The sequence below is a fragment of the Sturnus vulgaris genome, chromosome 8, assembly GCF_052056855.1.
Source record: "Sturnus vulgaris isolate bStuVul1 chromosome 8, bStuVul1.hap1, whole genome shotgun sequence".
In the NCBI taxonomy this organism is placed as follows: domain Eukaryota; kingdom Metazoa; phylum Chordata; class Aves; order Passeriformes; family Sturnidae; genus Sturnus; species Sturnus vulgaris.
In genome coordinates this window covers 34,025,355-34,042,823 of record NC_142250.1, presented here as the reverse complement: position 1 = coordinate 34,042,823, position 17,469 = coordinate 34,025,355, and the positions used below count along the sequence as shown (strand labels likewise).

The following is a 17,469-nucleotide window of genomic DNA, read 5'->3' as shown; positions in this document are numbered from 1 at the left end:
ATTTAAACCTAGAAGGCACTTCAAGAATGATTTTTTTTTTTGTGCAGCAACAGAAGCTGAAATTTGACTTGAGAGCATTGGCTGACAGTATTTTTAGATTAATGAAATCAACTCTTTCATCAGTAAAATATTTCAATAGTTAAATTTCTTGTCTTCCCAGCTGACAGACAGGCCACATTTCTGAAAGCAACTCTCATTGCTTATTAATGCCTCAAAAATTTCAGACATCTGAAAAAACAGCTCTCACCTACTCCTCATTAAGCTGCAATACAAAAAAACCACAAAAACACCTTATGAGGAAGCCAACATTTCCATCATACTAAAGAAGAAAGTGAATACAAGCTATTTTTTAAACACCACCAGCTGTAGCTGGTACCAGAACTGCAGAACATTATCTTTGTTCCAAATTTCTGAAGAAGGCACTTGATGTACACAGCACATGCCAAACTTACCAAAACAGAACTCTGCCTTTGGCCTCAGCTTAGTTGCATCGCTAACCTAGAAAGGAAATTAAGATTATAAATGTCACAATATACACATCAGAGATCACAAGTTTTTTCTCTTTCAAGTGGGTAAATTCAAAGATTAGCAGCACAGCAAGGTGGTTGGGCACAATGATAAAGAGAATTAAAAACAAACAAAAATGAAAGACAATCAAGGAAGTGGGAAGATGCAGTATTGACAACAAAAAGTGCAAAGGAAGATGAGAAATGAGCAGAAAGACATGAAAAGGTGAAGTATTTTTCTCCATTTATTTGTTAATGCAGCATCTGCTATAAATTTAACCACTGAAACTTTCTTAGCTCACAGTTCCCTTTCAGACATATTTAGAACTAACCGTATATACAGTGTAAAGAACTATTTTTTAGAAAATTTTCTGTCCTGTCTACTAAAAATCATCATTACCTGCAAAGTATCACACCCAAAAGACATCTTCCCCTTTATAAATTGCCTGTCTTTTCTCCAAGACTAATGGGAATTCAAATACTCATAAAGAACTGAAATGTCAATTTTATGAGCACAAAGAGCTGCTGTTTGAAATCACTAAACAAACTTAGACAACGCAGTAATTAATCTGTTCTTATTTTAACCTGAACCTATTGAAGTGTTTTAACACTTCTCTAATTCAGGAGTATCACAGAAGCAAAATGAATACGTGGCATTTAAATTTGTCTGAAGTTGAGAATTTAATGAGTGTCTCATATATTAATTATCTTACCTTTGAAATATAGGTAAGTTTAATGACCCCAACAGGTGGAGATCCAGAGGGAAGATTCTGAAACAAATCACACATGTTACAAAGTGAAACTACTTTATTCTCATGCCACAGTCAGTGTTTATGCATAAAAAACAAGTAATTCCATAAACAAAAAGAAAATCCTACATATTTTTATAGACAATGCACAATGTAGGCTTAAAACAGGATCTAAACGACTTGTTTATTATACACACATCTGCTAACTAAAAACAGAAAGACTGCTAGAAACAATACAAACAGTAATTGTTTCAGAGGTTTATGTATTTTACTAGAGGAAAAAGGATTCTTGTGGGTCTGCATCCAGGAAATCCGGAAAGAATACTTTTTCCTTAACAGATGTTGGAGTCTCATGTACTTTGACCAGGGCAGGCGGAAGGGACAAGAAGTGACATTCATCTATTATGCCAGACACTTCAAAGGCCATCTCACATATTTTGCAATCACTTCAAGGATATAGAAAGGCCTTCACATAGTTATAAAAACTCTGCAGTTCTTCAAAATTACAGCAGTGGAAGAAAATCAAGACGTTTCAATTTGCCTCTTGCAAGAAACCTTTTCATTTACACATGTGAAATAAAAGGCCTAACCTAGGCCTGGGTGTGCACTGTAAATATCATTAAGTCTTAAAACTCCTGAGGAATTGCAATTTCTACAGCACTTCAAGATTTTGTCCACATGCTCTGAGTTGCTTCTTTTCACTCATTGAGATCGAATGTTTGAAGTCTCTGTTATTTGCAGAAATTCTTTTTCTCCTCTGTAAGAACTATTAAATGCTTCAGTCACAAGTCACATCCATCGAGCTGCACTTCATTTGCATTTTGTTTTTGCTGGTTCCTTTGAACAGCACACTCATGCTTTTTAACTCTGCTGCTCCTGGCAGAAGAGTACACGGATATTCTTCTGGCAGGCAGCTGTCAGCTGACGTGGATCCTACGCTCTCAGTCTGTGCCCAAACAATTGAGCAATCATCTGTTCTTCCCTCTGCTAGGAAACACAGGCATGCAGGTACATTGTAAAAGCAGCTTTTATCCAAAGGCTGCTCTCCATCACAATGGCTGTCCTCACTGATACACCAGCCATGCTAGACTGCAATTGCAGGTTTCATTAAAAATTGCTTTTCAATGACTGATTGATTGAGGGAAAGGAATATAATATATATGCAATGAAAACCACACACTGCCACATACGGTTAAAGGTGAATTAAACACCGAGGTGTGTGATTTGGTTCATCTGGTTATATTAAACTGATTTACAATTATTTCACTGACATCAATGACTTTCCCCCCCCAGCTTCCAGGTCCATAATACAGAACCCCACTTTTCTTTTGCGAATTTGTTAGAAAATCCAAAATGGAGACAAAGCAGGAAAACTCCTGGCAGGAGCAGCTCACCTGTGGGTTATCCATGTACCACACCAGGCTGTCCTCCCGTGTGTCCAGGATGAAATACCGCCGCAGGAATTTCCCACTATTCTCATTTTCCTCAATGTCTAGGAAACCACAGATGCGATTCTGGCGATCCACATAAGGCATTTCTGACCCTGGACATCACACTGCACAACGAAAAGCACAGGAGGTAAGCAAAGTTCCTTGTTGCTAATTTTAAGACTGCTCTGTGCCTACCCATGACATTTTGAGCAGTTTCAACCAGTGGCTTGAAGAAGTTTCTACGGAAGGGTAAGTGAAGGGGAGCTGCTCCCCACACCACCAGCACCGAATTTTTAGACAGGACTTTCATACTTCTTTGAAGCATGTATTTAGATCTAATAGCCTAAGTGGAAAGTTACAGGTGATAAACAGCAGATGAGCATCAAGATTACCTTTTACAAGATCACTGAAAAATAAAGGCTCTCCTTCTCAACATGCACAAAATTGAGACAGCAGTGGGGTTACACTTCCTCCTTTGACATTGCCTCTCGTGGCCAAGAAAGAATCTGTCAGGAGCTCAACTGCCCAACAAATTTTTTCACATCTTGCTTAGGCAAATGCAATTAAAAAAGCTTTTAGAAATATTGTTCACACTTCTCTCCTACAAAAAGCACTTCACGTCTAACTGTGTCTAAGAAAACATATTTTCATTTTTACACATTAAATAGGAAAAATGGAGCTGTATGTGCACCAACAGAGATGTGAACCCCTTCTGCTCATGGTACTGAGATATGAGTGTACCAGGCTTTTACTTTGGCTTTTGTTCGGGGATGTTTTTGTGCTTTTAGTTTGTTTGCTTTAAAAAATTAAATTAAAAGCTGCATTGTACCCACCTATTACCATTTTACCATTCACCTTTTATGGCTCTGCCTTTTGCATTATGGGTTTTGCTTCCTTTTATTTTATGGGACAGTCATTTTATTTTAAGAGTCAGCCCTGTAAGACCAAAGATAAATTTTCATACTCATCTAAAAATGGTAAAAATCAGGTTGATGCCAATCTTTCCCAGGGCAGGAAAGAAATGATTCAGTCTTCATATTTTGTTACAAAATTCAGAAATAGTACAGATCCAAAAATACTAATGCAAGACATAGAAGACTGAAGCATTTCACATTTTTCATAATTTTCAAACTTCTCCAGCTTTAACCGTGTAGTAATGTGGAAATTTCACTTTAATATTTCTTTAAATTCTTTACCTTTAGTACTTTTTTAAGGTTACTTGATTTAAATACATTTACCTACACATATAATGAGACAGACATCTGATAATTATTTGTAGTTAGCTACTGATACACCACACCAAAACATGAGACAAGTTTTCAAGTGTTGTTTTGGGGACAGAACCAGTGTTTATTTTAGGGACTCAGATATCCACATTTTTGGGGAGGGGATCGATATACAAAGATAAAATGTATAAGTGCATTTACAGCTGTCATTTTATATGACTAATTTAAAACACAAGCAAATTTTTGACTCAATCACTTTGAGAATCAGTTTTTAAAAAGTCTATCACCAGCCACAATGCTTTAAATATGCAAAGGTTTATTCTTCAATAAAGTAAGAAAATTCACTAAGGTAATCTAAATTTTCTTGGTGTATTGCTCACAATTTAAATATCACAGATCTAAGTCAAGTTCTGTAATCAAGTTACAGCTATAAGGACCACAAAAATAAACACTTGAGCACTCAGGACAATATCATTATTTTAACAAACATTCATCAGTAATTCAATTGAGGCTCTTGGGATCACTTCATGCTGAAGCAGTATCTCCTTATAAACACATCTGAGGGCAAGCTCAAGGGTAGCTGTTCTCTAAATTACAGCTCTAATCTGGCAAAACTTGGCATCACACCTTGTTTGCATTTAAATGAATATAAAAATTCCCATTTACCAATATTGCCCTAATTTTTTGTCAGGTGGTCCCTCAACAAAATCATCCAGCATTGCCAGGACACCCTTTAGGCTTCATATCAACAATTTATGAAGCCCAGAAAAGCCCTATGCCTAAAAAAAAAAAAAAAAAGGCAAATATTGGTGGCTGGTTTCCTGTCTGAGCAGACTTAGAGCTGTGTTCTCTGCAGATGTGAAGAAAACGAAACAAGGAAAACTTGTTTTTGAAACAAGATAGGATTGATTAAGAATCCTTGAATAAAACCAACTGAATTTTCAAAGCACTCTCCCCCTATAAGAGAATCTATGTTTCAGAAAACCTTTCAAGGAAAATGAAAGGAGGATGCTCATAATGCTCCATTATGAACATACAATTAGCTAAAGCTGAACTACTCCAATACTTGTAATTTTTCTTCCAGGGCAAAAGACAAAACTTAGAAGCTTTTTCTTATTTGTCAGTAAACCAATTCTCACAGAAGAAAAAAAAACCCAAACCTAAATGAATATTTTCTATTTCAAAGTACTACTAGCTAATTTCTAGCCTATAAAATGATACTATTTGCACCTACTCTGTGCTCTAATGAAAATACAGCATAAACTAACACTAATGTAAAAATGTAAATTGTATAACTACTGTTTACTTCAAATTAGTTAAAAATTCCTCATTGGATTACAGACCTCTACCAGACTGATGGTCTTATAGAATAAGAGACAAAAAATCCCCTTTAACTTTATTATAAATTGAAAGCTAACACAATATCATACAACTGTTTTCCATTTTTGAAAGCCTGCTTCCACACATTACACCTTGGCAAGATTCCCCTGTAAATTAATAGCAATTCTATTCAACCTTCATTAACGAACCACAATTTGCAATAAGCATTTTAAAGAAATCAATTTGTGCTTTTCTTCCAGTTACTAAAGGGATTGAACAGATGACAAAGCCACCACCATGATCCCCTTCCTGACAACTCCAGACAGACCCAAAAAGCATTGATGGAATTGCCATGATTCATACAAGGAATTGCAGAACTCTAATTCCTCAATGCAGGAAATCTGGCTGGAAGACCACCAGCCTAAGAATTAATCAGAACTTCAACTTAAAAGTGTCTTCAGAATATATAGATCATGACTTGCATAGGTGAGATTTTTCATTAAATTATTTGAAGCATTTATGAAACAAAAATCTCCAAGTCTGTACATTTTACAGCATTATTACATGCACCCTTAGTTATTTTCTGCAGCAGAACCTGCAGCACAGAACAGTATATTAACTTCTAGAATCAAGCATTATAAAAAAATTATGAGTTTTCAGGAAGGCTGAAAGCATCAAACCTGTTACAGATCCCATACAACTTCATTTTATTTTGCCTTCCCTCCCTGCAGTGGAGATGTGGGTCAATGCCATAGTGCTGCTTCAGGAAAAACATCCCCGTGGCCCATTTCCTCCTGCTTCTTGCTACAACCCTCCAGAAACAAAGATGCTCTTGAAAACCCATTTTGTGGTGTATAGTAACACTCTGTAAGAACTCCCAGCTCCTTAAAATTCTTTCCTGGAGGGCTGTGTTACAATCCAAACAGGAGGTGTCACTTATTTTTGAAGCCTTACATCCCTCTTTCCAGCAGCAGGGTGCTAATTTAGGAGGTCCATACCTCACCAGCCCAGCTTCTCTCAGATTTCCCCGCTCTTTTCCTCTGAGGTACAACACACACCGACATTCCCCAACATTTATATCCCACTATAAATAAAAATCCCAGATCACCTTCCCCGGTCTCACTGTAAATGCATGACTGCACAAGTAGGACCTGCAGAGGCACACGAGCATCTCCTTTTCACCATTTATAACACATGGCTTAAACTCTCCCACGTAAATTCCTATTTTTAGTTTCCCACCAGCACCTGTTCTTGAGTTCACCTCCATTACAGATTGGTTGCAGCCTTCCTATCTTCAAGTACAAAGTCTAGGCAGGACTGAAGTGAGGTGCCAGGTAACATTTCTATGGCCCAATCTCTCATTTGACTCCATTTCCACAGGTAGGTACAAACCATGGACCACTGGCTGACTAAAGCAAGAGGAATTTTGTCTTCATAAAAAGACCATGAAATAGGCTTTGCACTATAATAGGAGAGCTTGATTAAGAAATACAAGAAGGGCACTTAATATCTCTTTATTTTACATGTATTTCCCCTAAGCTTCGGGTATATTTTATTACTTTTATTTTTTTAATTTAGAGGAACAGTTCTACTTCCTGCTCTTTAACATTTAGAACTTTGGATTTAACTCACCCCAGGAGATGACTTTGGGGTTCTTTTTCTATCAGCTAGGAAGATTAAGAAACATCCATTACCTACTTACTCATCCCTATGAAATGAAGAACAACATTCATACACCTCCACTTGATAAATATAAAATGATGCCATGAGTCATGCCCAGCCCTCCTCCCCACCTCCCTTTTTAAGCTCTGCTGTTTACAGCAGCTCCAGCACCACAAAGGGAAGGTGAAGCAGCATCCCCAGCGATCTCCTGTCTTTCCTGCAGTTCCAGGGACAGCTTAATTAGCGAGGGCTCCTGGCTTTTGCCTAGGCAATTACTCTCAGCTTCCTGCTGTAAATCAGCTGCTCCCCAGCTGGTCATCTCCTTTAGTGACCATTTAGTGCCTCCCGAGGGAAGGGATGAGTTCAGGCTGTCCTGCTCATCCCCTGAAGAACAGGGCAATGAAAGCTTTCCTTCTTGTGTACATCCAGGATGAGGAAAGGGAGTGGGGAGGGGGAAATTCCAACCCTAAGACACGCAGCTCAGAGCAGCCTCAGAAAACAAGTCACATAAATCTTCCAGGAACAGTAGTTCAAACCTCTTCTGATTTCCTTGAAAACCTTTCAGCACAGGCAGCCCACCAGAGAGATAACTTACACTACGAGGCAATACTATAAATCCCTGCCCACCTTTCATATAACTTCCTAAGTACCAAAAACATAACAAAAAATAAAAACAAAGCCACAAACAACTAATCCAGGAGCTGGAGAGGTGACTTGGCTGTAATTCTTTTGACAACAAAATATAATTCAGAATTGATGGATATAAAAGACAAGCCCAGCTTTTTAATTTCCCAAAGATCCTCCACTGCCTTATTTTTGTTCTGGAGGGCACAGCAGACACTGGATACTTCTGCTAACAGGGAAGACATGACTTTGATTTGCCAGCAGCCTGGGACACTATGATCAACTTTTTATCTACATCTAAAAATGGAAGTCTCTAGGATACACTGCCCCTTAAATTCAGATTCCCTTTCTAAAGTAGTCAAAAAGGAAAAACCAGCTGCAAAAGGCCAGTAGTCACCTGGAAAATAATTTCTAAGCAAAAATCAATTTTCCAAATTAAAAAACCTTTAGTACAAGTGGCATTGACCTCTCCTATCCCTGACCAAATGCCAAAAGATACATCCCTCCCCCAGTACCTAATCCAACTTCCAAGCAGACCACAATACAGAAAAATCATTGTTGCAGTGATGAATCATCTAACAAAACCAGCAGCCTTATCTTGGACTTCAGTCTTATCCAGTGGTGATTCTGTGTTCAAAATGCTGACCTGCTGTTTTCCAGGAACACTTGTTCAATCAGAGTAAGCCAACCACTCCCATCTTTTCCAGCGACTCAAATGATTTTATTCAATATTATCCTGTAATGTTACTTTTACCTCAGAAAAACGAAATCAATATGTTGTAAGGGAAATATGGAGTTCTATGGAAAATGTTCTGAAGTTATCTGAATCCATCATCCCCTGACCTATTTCAAATACTGATCTACAAGTTCCACGATGGAACAGACTGGTACTTCCTCAAAAACTTCTGTAGAAATTTCTCTAAGTGATGTTTCCTGTTCTTAACTGAACTATTTTCCTCCATTTTAAGGTATTTGCAAGAGCAGCCAAAGGCTTTGGGATATGATGGAATGAGGAAATGCACTGCACAGGATGCAGAACTCCTCTATCACTGATCTTTTAAGTCAAAACAAAACAAAAAAAAATCCCTCACCTATTAATGGTTTTTGCCCAGCTAAAACAATTATTTTAATTGTCCCTCTAAATGCACTGAGTTAACACAAATAAAAGGAAGCATCCTGTGCAACAAGGCCATTACAAAAAAACATTCTTGAAATTATTCCATTAATAACTTATGAGTGATGACCAGCTTACAAGGCAACAAAATAAAATAACAAAGCTAAGAGACAGTGATGGAATATGTTCAATAACACTAAGTCTTAACGACAGTCAGATGTAATGTTCATCACTTTATATTAAGCCTCTAGATAACACAGTTACTCAAAAAGAGATATAATCAGAGATAAATACAGTAAAACAAAATATAGTTGCTCTAATTCATTTTGACTTATATCTCACACAAGCCTCAAAATGAATGCTTATTAATTTCAGTTACAAAATAGTTAAAATCCTTAAAAATGCAAGTTCGGACTTGATTTATATTTACAATTATTTTAATTTTTCTTATTGGCCTTTTCAAAATTTTAAATAAGTGCCACCTACAAAACTCCAAATATGACAAATTAGGTCCTTGTTCTTGAAGATGCTTACAGGCTTAGTCTATAAAAAGTGTCCGTTCATGACAACCAAAACAAATTAAAAATTAAGCAGGAAATAACCACATTATTAGGATTACTTATTATTACTAGTTAGTCATTAGAAAAAACCCTGTTTAATTTCAATAATAAACTAGTAACTGTTTCATCTAGGACAACCACTCCAAGCACTTGAATTCCACACACTTCAAGCAATTTCAAATTCTGCATCAAACTACCAATCCTGGTGAAGCTTATTTCACTTCAGGAAGTCCAATACAAAAAGAAGATGAGGCTGCTTGAATAAAGAAATTTGCCATTTTTTAGCCAGTCTTGCTGATTTTCACTCTGAATCCTGGGTATAAACTCAGCAGTACAAATAAACATGGACCTTCTTCCTGGGAAGCATGTAAGAAATGGAAATGCCAGCTGTTTAGGAAATTAGCAATATCTTCAGTTTTCACAGGATATGCTTATGTTGTTAAAGAAAGGGCTGTAAATAACTGATTTTTCAGTTCACTTCAATATCAAATAACGAAAACAACATTATCAGGTGAATGTTTGGTTTGATCCCTTTTACAGATATAAAAGGATTTAATGAAATCAAAGTACACAAAGCGAGTAACTGATTATAAATTTTGATTTTGTAGATCTAATTTAGCAAATTCAACACAGACGGAAGAAAAATGTAATGGTTAACCTACATGAAAACTTTGGAAAAGAAAAAAAAAAATCATTGCTTTTCGATTTTCACCTCATTTATTTTAATATTTACACTACAGACTGCATTCATTTCGTTGTATAATCCACCATGTGGGCCAAAATTCCCTCCACTGCAAAGATTTGATATTTCCTCCAGAATCCAGCTGATTTATCAGTTACATCAGTACTACACAAGGATTCCCAGAGATTAGGACTAATCCCAGAGCTCTTCAGTCAGTGCAAGTGCAGTGAAAGCTCTTTAGGATGAGCAGGGCTTTGTCTGTCTCATGTAGGAGAACCAACGTGCATTTACAGAACACACCAGCTCCTGTTTACCAAGGTGGGAGGGGAAAATTAAGCTCCCATCAAATGGCAAAGTTTTTGGGACATTACCCTCTCCCTCCCTTTCTTTAATACACCTTAAATTAAGAAAATCAAACCTCACTGGCATGTTTAACAGAAGTCTCACCCGACACACAGACAAACCCCACAAAGTGAAAGCTGCTCTGCAGTGCCAGGTTTTGGAGCACACTAACACTTCACGCACATCACTCACTGAAACTTCTCCCAGGATTCATTTCCAGCAGCATTCCTCCTTGGAACCAAGCCACGAGCACAGGGAATTGTCCTCATGTCAGGTACAGCCCATGCCTGGTTGTGGCCTTCTGCCTCACCTTCCTCCTCATTTGTGGGATGGAACAAACACCAGTGACTGCCCAGCAGCTGCTCTGCACTAACAAAGGCGTTTCTCAAAACCTCAGTTATGGTGTGCAGGGAGAATAACAGCCCTCCACCCACAGAATAATCCCAAAAACACCAGGCAGGCTCCTGGCATTTTGTGGGATTGCTGTCTGACCTACACACAATGAGGCAGGAGAATCCCAAGTCCTGTGTACATTCAGCAAGCCTGGAAATCCTGGATATACCACGAGCATGCAACAGGCTGGTTTTCAACACTCTGTACTGCTGCCTCCCACAAAAAGGCAGCAAATGAACCTCCTGAAGGAATCACGCTCTTCCACCCAAAAATCAAGGCACCAGCACAAAGTAGGAAGACAGTATAGATAAATTACAGCATCTACAGCCAACTTGATTTAAGAGAGAAACAAAAGAAAAAGGTTAATGATAAAAAAATCAAGATAACCAAACCCTGAAGTCCTAAATCAGCAGACACACTTTTAACATCCTTTAAGTTACCTAACCTTCCAGCACTGCTGCACACACAGGCATAGTCTACCAGATATAGGAATAACTTGCCAGCTGAATTATTAGCCCAGCCTAAGTTTCCATTTGTCATTCTCAGCCTCTCTAAAGAGTTAACCAACATATTGAACAACATCTTTTGAAGTGTAGTTTTAAGAGGACTGCTCACTCTTACAACAAACCTGGCATGTAACTGTTTTAGTGCTTAACAGAAGAACACTTAATTAAGTCACTAGTCTGAACAAGTTCCAACACATTTTCTTGGACATGGGATGTAAATGTGGTGGGTACCAAAGCACCCAGGGAGAGCATACACATCAAAACAATTACATATTAAATGAATTAATTTACCACCTATCTGTCAGTATACAGAGACTATTCCTGGGAGTGTTGACTCTCAACAATGAAAACATGTTTGCAAAGCTTGATAATTGCTGTCTAGTCTGTATTTTCAATTTATAGCAATGACAGTGCCCTATTTTCACCAGAAATATTTAAAATCCAAAATACTTTTAACTCTATAACATTACTAAAGACATTGCTCATTAGAGGTGGCTGCAAATTTTTTTCCCTTTGGGAGAGTGGGGAAGTAGAAAAGCTCAACCTCTTTCACATGAAAAGTCAGTAAATCAGGCCCAATTGCAAAGATTCTGCTTACATGCCAGCAGAAAAATGAGCTAAATTGATATCCAAAACATCTGGATGCAATGGTTAGCTAGAATTAAAAGCATCTTCCAAAGAAGAGAACAACCAGCAAAGCAACAGAGAGAGCTTTGCTACTGTCCCCTGTGTGGCAGAACCATAACATAAAAGATTTACATGTTTGTGTGGGTATTTTAAGCATTGTTTTAAAATTCTGTTAAACAAACAAGGCCATGCAGCGCTCCTAAAAGTTTTAGGGACTTGCTTTCTCTAAGTGACACCAGAGATTTCCAGTCAAAACCTTTTTTCCACTGTATTTTCCTGGTTTTCCTCCTCCTGCCTGGAGCTTACCCCGTTTTTTAACTTGGGCAGTGTCTCCAGTTTCTGGAGCACTAGGGAGCTCTGTGCCCCACATCAGCACCTCCTGGCCACATCCAACCTGCCATCCCTGAACACCCCTGTGATGCAGAGCTGCTGCTCAGCACTCTCAGTAGGAGAATGGAGGGACACAGAAGCAGCTTGTCCCAGGCCACACAGGAAGCTTTTTGGCAACACAGTGAGCTGAACCTGTTTCCCAAGTCCTAGAGCAGCAACCTCACTATTGAACAACCTTTCTTCTACATAAAATACCTGAAACTATTCAGATTTTAAGGCAAAGGCATATGTTCAAACCTGAAAACTGTTTAAACTGTTGAATGCCACAAATGTCTACCAGACCTGCAACTCCCTACTTGTGCAGATAACATCTGCTAAGAATAAGTGGCTCATACAGTTCTGCACCAGAAAGCTTAATAAGTTCCTTCTCCAAGATTAAAGAAACACCTACACATTCTAGATGCTTCTGCAAGTCCCTGGAGGGAGAAAATGCTGCTTAGTGCTGAGACAATGAACCAGCTTCCTTCCTCAACAGCAACAAAACCGTGCTGCTTTACCTAGCACTGAGAGGAAAGTGTTATTTATAGAATTGAGCCCTATACCAACACGCACCTAAATATTTCTCACAGTTAGGGTACAGCGTGTATCAAAATGACCTTAGACCTGTACATTTTCAAAGTCCTAATTTGAAAGATCGGTGTAAGAGCAGAAAAATAATTTGAAGCAGCTCAGCCATATCCTCCATTCCAATTTACATCAGTGATTCTCTGCATTGAAGTATAACTTCAAAACCTGAACAATTCTTGTCACTTAGACCTCTAGAGCAGGTGACTTTTTTAAAGCAGTTACATTATTTTCATACGTCAAATAAGCTCACTAGGATTATGATATTTAGGTTTCCTGTATAATTTTATAAATCATTGACAGCAATGCTTCTAGCCATGTCCCATTGCATTTAGCTTCAAAATCAAAAGAATACATGTACTGATTGTTGTGTTTCTTTGTATAATTTCCTGGTGACTTCTTAAGCACTTGTTCCACGCTGTAAAAATGTTTTATGCTAAAGCTAGTTACCTAAATTCCCATTTTGGCACTGAAATAACTTGTATATTCATGCAATTATACCACTGCACAAGGTTCACTTGGCTCGAAACCCCAGTAAATATTTTCTAAGAGTGTTCCTATTGTTCATAATTATCAGTGAAAAAAAAAAAACACCTGACAGAACCCATCTTGCAGGACATGCTCTCATATCATAAGCAATTGTTTGTCTAAACACTGATGTAGAGCTGGATACATCCAAAAGCACAGCAGAGAATGCAAGGAAAATTCTCATTAGAACATGTACTCACTCCCCAACACTGCTGGTCTGCTGCACTTTGGAGGAACTGCATTTACTATGATAACTGTCAGCTTAAATAACCAGGAACAGTCAGTAATAAAGACATCGATGGAATTCTAAATCTACTAAAATAGATTAAGAATTTTGCAGGCCTGGCAGTTTGGGCTACATCCAACACTGCACTGGAGACTGTGTTACAAGCAGAGATCTGTTCTTATTTCAGTAATGTCCTCAAGTTCTTTCTAATCTGTTACAGTCAATAAAAACTGACTTCTGCACTTCCTCTCTTCTACACCAACTCTCTGACAGGCAGTCAGCCTTTATTTGAGCTGAGATAGCTCTGCTGCCTTCTGGAACAAGCCCCAGCTACCTGGAAAAAACAAGGCCTTTTCCTGCATTCAGGTCTCTTCCTCATGCACATGCCTTCTGTATTCCCCATGTGTGTGTCTGTCTTCTGTCACTCAGCTACTACTCCTGAGAAAAAATAAATATGGGAGGAGAGAAGGAGGAGGTGGGAAAGCATGAAGATGCTGCTTATTTTCTTTATACAATGATTCTTCTTGGCCTGTTCTCTAATCTGTATGAAAGCATCTGTTCCTCTGAAACATCTCAGCACTGCACTACACCTGCCAGTGACCCATTGTGCATCTTTTGCTTTAATTTCACTCTTAAAATGCAGAGTTATGCAATGGAACATGAGGCTAAATGTAGTTTTAAAGCAGAGAAATAGCTCAAGAAAATAGATGTCTTTAGAATTTACGAACTTGGAATTAAATCTTCTACACTCATAAAACCAAATCACAACACTCGATAACTGCAAATAGAACTCAGTGAGTCACACAAAGGTTTATTATTTTATGCAAAGCTGATTCCAGCAGTGTAGCACTCAGTGATATCCAGGACACATAAAACCCCCATGTATTATTTCCTGAATTATCACTTTCTGCATCAGTGCTTATCTATCCCTGAATAGGGATAAGACTCTCCTCCAAATATCAGCCAGGCCCAGAATCTCTCCCTACCAAAGAGATTTCACCCCACTTCTAACACTTCCTCATGTGACAAATGGGAAAACTGCACTTCTACACTTCTGTGCTTCACAAACCTGACAGTTTCATGTATTGTTACTGCTGTGACTCTCTCAACTAAAAATAACAAGTAGGAGGAAACAAGACTGAATGGACCTAAAATGCAAGTTCAGTGTTCCATAAGACAGAATAACGCATGAGACAGCAACCAGTCGAAGTTACCACACACACTTCCAGCTCGGTTAGGATTGTGTTTATACTGCATCAAAATGAATGCAGCCCAAATATATTAAAAAAATCAAAAAACCAAGCCACAAAACCTAACAAATCCTGTTGATTTAGTTTCAACAGTAAGAAGCAGCTCCTCACACATCATAAGCCCCAAAATTGCATGAGCAAATACGGCTCTGTCCTGCAGGGTCACGGATGAGATTGGGTAAGGAGAAGAGAAAATTTATCTTTATAGACATTACAGTCTCTGTCAAGAAAGCAAGGAATTTGTCAGAAGACAAAGAAGTTGATGCTGTTCAGCTTGCTCTATGCATAGCAGTCTCTTTGAAAGTACTCTGCTTTGAGAAGAAGGTGAAGCATGGAGAGAGGTAGCTCTTAAGAATCTAAAAAAAAATTAAAATATTCTACCTCTCAGCTTTACTCAGGTAACATCGCTCTGCTGATGCCTAATTCAGGTGCTCAGTGTAACAAAGCAATAACTGCTTCCTCACTTTAAGACTGTTCATTCTGCTTGATTATAAACACAATACACTGCTTAGTGAAAATTGGACATTTTTCTTACAGAAGGCCTCAAAGCAGCAGCCTGCCAGAGAGAAAAATGCCGTCTTCTTGATGCTACTTTGCAAACATTTGATGCAATAACATAATGCCTTTTATGAAGGTCATGCATTAGTTCCTCCCAAGGGAGCTGCACAACACATGCGGAATTTAAGTCTGTGTTAAGTTTAGCAGCATGTCAAATGTCTATCTGGAATTTTACAGGTGATAAAAACTGCGCCTATAACAACAGTGGTTACAGTTTAACATTCATTTATAGCCAAGTTATCCATTTAAAGACACTTCGGTTCAGTAAATAACCAACCCCGCTCGCAGCTAACCCAACACAGGGCTCAGAGCGTGCCAGCAGCCTCCCCACACATCCCCGTCCAAAACTTGTGCCTTCCAACGGCAAAAACAAACCCGGGAGCACAGGCCGGCTGTCCCAGCCGCACTGAGCTGTCCTTCGGGGGATCCCAAAGGCGAGGCGAGCCGAGGGAGGGCGCAGGGGGAGCGCACAGCCCCGCACAGCATCCCCGCGGGCTGAGCCCGGATAACATCGCTCCGTGCCGGCGTGCTCCCACAGCCCAGCGGCCGGGGGAGAGCGGAGCGTGACGAGCAATGAGATCACCTCTGCTCTTACCTCTGGGGCTGTGACAGCGCCCTGCCTGCGCCACCCGGGCTCCCCACGCCGCCGGCAGAGCCCCCCGCGCCGCCGAGCGCCTTCCAGGGAAAACGGAAAGGAAAAAAGGGAGCGACAGGGAGCAGGACAGTGCCCTGCGCGGTCACACACCGGGCAGGCGCGGAAGGAAGGGCATCACCCAGGGCGGGCCGAGCCCCGCCCCGGGCCGAGGCACTTACTGGAGTGGTGGCAATGCGGGAGCCCCGTGAGGAGAGCCGGGCGCTCCCCGAGCCCGCTCCCGGCCCCGCTCCCGAGCCCCGCACCGGGAACGGGCTGGTCCCGCCGCCGCCTCCGTCCGCACCGCCGGCACCCGCACTGCGCATGCGCCGCCGCGCCACCGCCCGCGCCGCCCCGCGGCCTGCCGGGACATGTAGTGCGGCGTGGGGGGCAGGGGCGGGGGCGCGGGGCATGATGGGAGTTGTAGTCCGATTGCTGGGGATTTAATCTCGTATTTAATGCGGAGGCTGCAGCCGGGAAGGAAATGTTGCATATTGTAAATAAATTATTGCCCGTGAGGGCGGGGAGGCCCTGGCCCAGAGAGGCTGTGGCTGCCTCTGGATCCCTGGAAGTGTCCAAGGCCAGGTTGGACGGGGCTTAGAGCAGCCTGGGACAATGGAAGGTGTCCCTGCCCATGGCAGGGAGTGGCACTGGATGGGACTTGAGTCCCTTCCAACCCAAACTGTTTTGTGATTTGTGATTCTACAAACCGGCATTCACCAGCCACGTGATGTTCAACAGGCCAAGTGCCAGATTCTGCACCTGGAACAGATCAACCCTGGTTGTATGGGCAGATTCTGGAATGGCACTGGAGAGAAACACCTTGGAAAAGGACTGGGGGTCCTGGCTGATGGCAAATTAAATACGAATGTGAGTCAGCAGTGCCCTTAGAACACATAGCACAGTTGGCTTCCCTTACTCAAGGACATCCTGGAGCTAACAAGCTTTAAGGATGTAGTAAATCAAGATGTTGATATATGTCTGTGTATACTTTGCTAATGTAGCAAAAACTCGAGGTCTGCATATCCCACAGCTGGACTGGGATACCTGAGCCTCCTTCACCTGGAGACTCAGCTGCTGCCTCACAGCCTTTTGCCATCGGTCCTGGTAGCAAATGACAATTTCCCTCAATGATGTTTAACCAGTCTTACTAGGAAGTTTCTTCCTTTCTAAGCACATTTTAAATTTATACCGAAAAACTTTGCGTTTTCTGAAATAGCAACACAGAAGTTTCTTTCCCTTGCTTAAAGCAGTGATATCTCTAATTATGGAAATCATTTGAACTCCACCGCTGCCTGTAAATGCATCTTTGTTTCAAGCTGGCATGCAACAACCATACTTCACAGTGAAACAAAAGCTGTAATCAGAGCACAACAATAAAAGCTGAAGTCAGCCGCAAACAATGCCACACCATTCCCATGGCAACCTTTCCCTATCAAACCCCGGAGAGGTCACACACTCTGCAGCTGCATGAGCCAGAAGCTTTTCAGTTTGGACTTCATTCACAATTACTCCTACTTTTTTTTTTTTTTTTTTTTTTTTTTTTTTTTTTTTTTTTGTCGTTTTTCACTTAACAGCGTT

The 17,469-nt window shown here is 40.2% G+C and overlaps 1 protein-coding gene across 6 annotated transcripts in view; it reads right to left on the bottom strand.

Annotated features, from left to right (window-relative positions):
* Window positions 1–16,214, bottom strand: part of PLEKHA1 (pleckstrin homology domain containing A1) — a 30,929-nt gene extending 14,715 nt beyond the window's left edge. For 3 of the 6 annotated variants that reach the window (XM_014886804.2, XM_014886800.2, XM_014886803.2), the window contains exons 1-4: window positions 16,071–16,214; window positions 2,650–2,810; window positions 1,220–1,276; window positions 453–498 (exon numbers count right to left, since the gene is read on the bottom strand). In XM_014886804.2, coding sequence (XP_014742290.1) covers window positions 453–498; window positions 1,220–1,276; window positions 2,650–2,790 — 244 coding nt within the window. In that variant the 5' untranslated portion in view covers window positions 2,791–2,810; window positions 16,071–16,214. Of the gene's footprint in view, window positions 1–452; window positions 499–1,219; window positions 1,277–2,649; window positions 2,811–15,852; window positions 16,014–16,070 lie in introns of those variants that run through there. The other 3 variants (XM_088169416.1, XM_014886802.2, XM_088169415.1) reach the window with 1 other exon arrangement.
* Window positions 16,215–17,469: the final 1,255 nt, after the last annotated feature.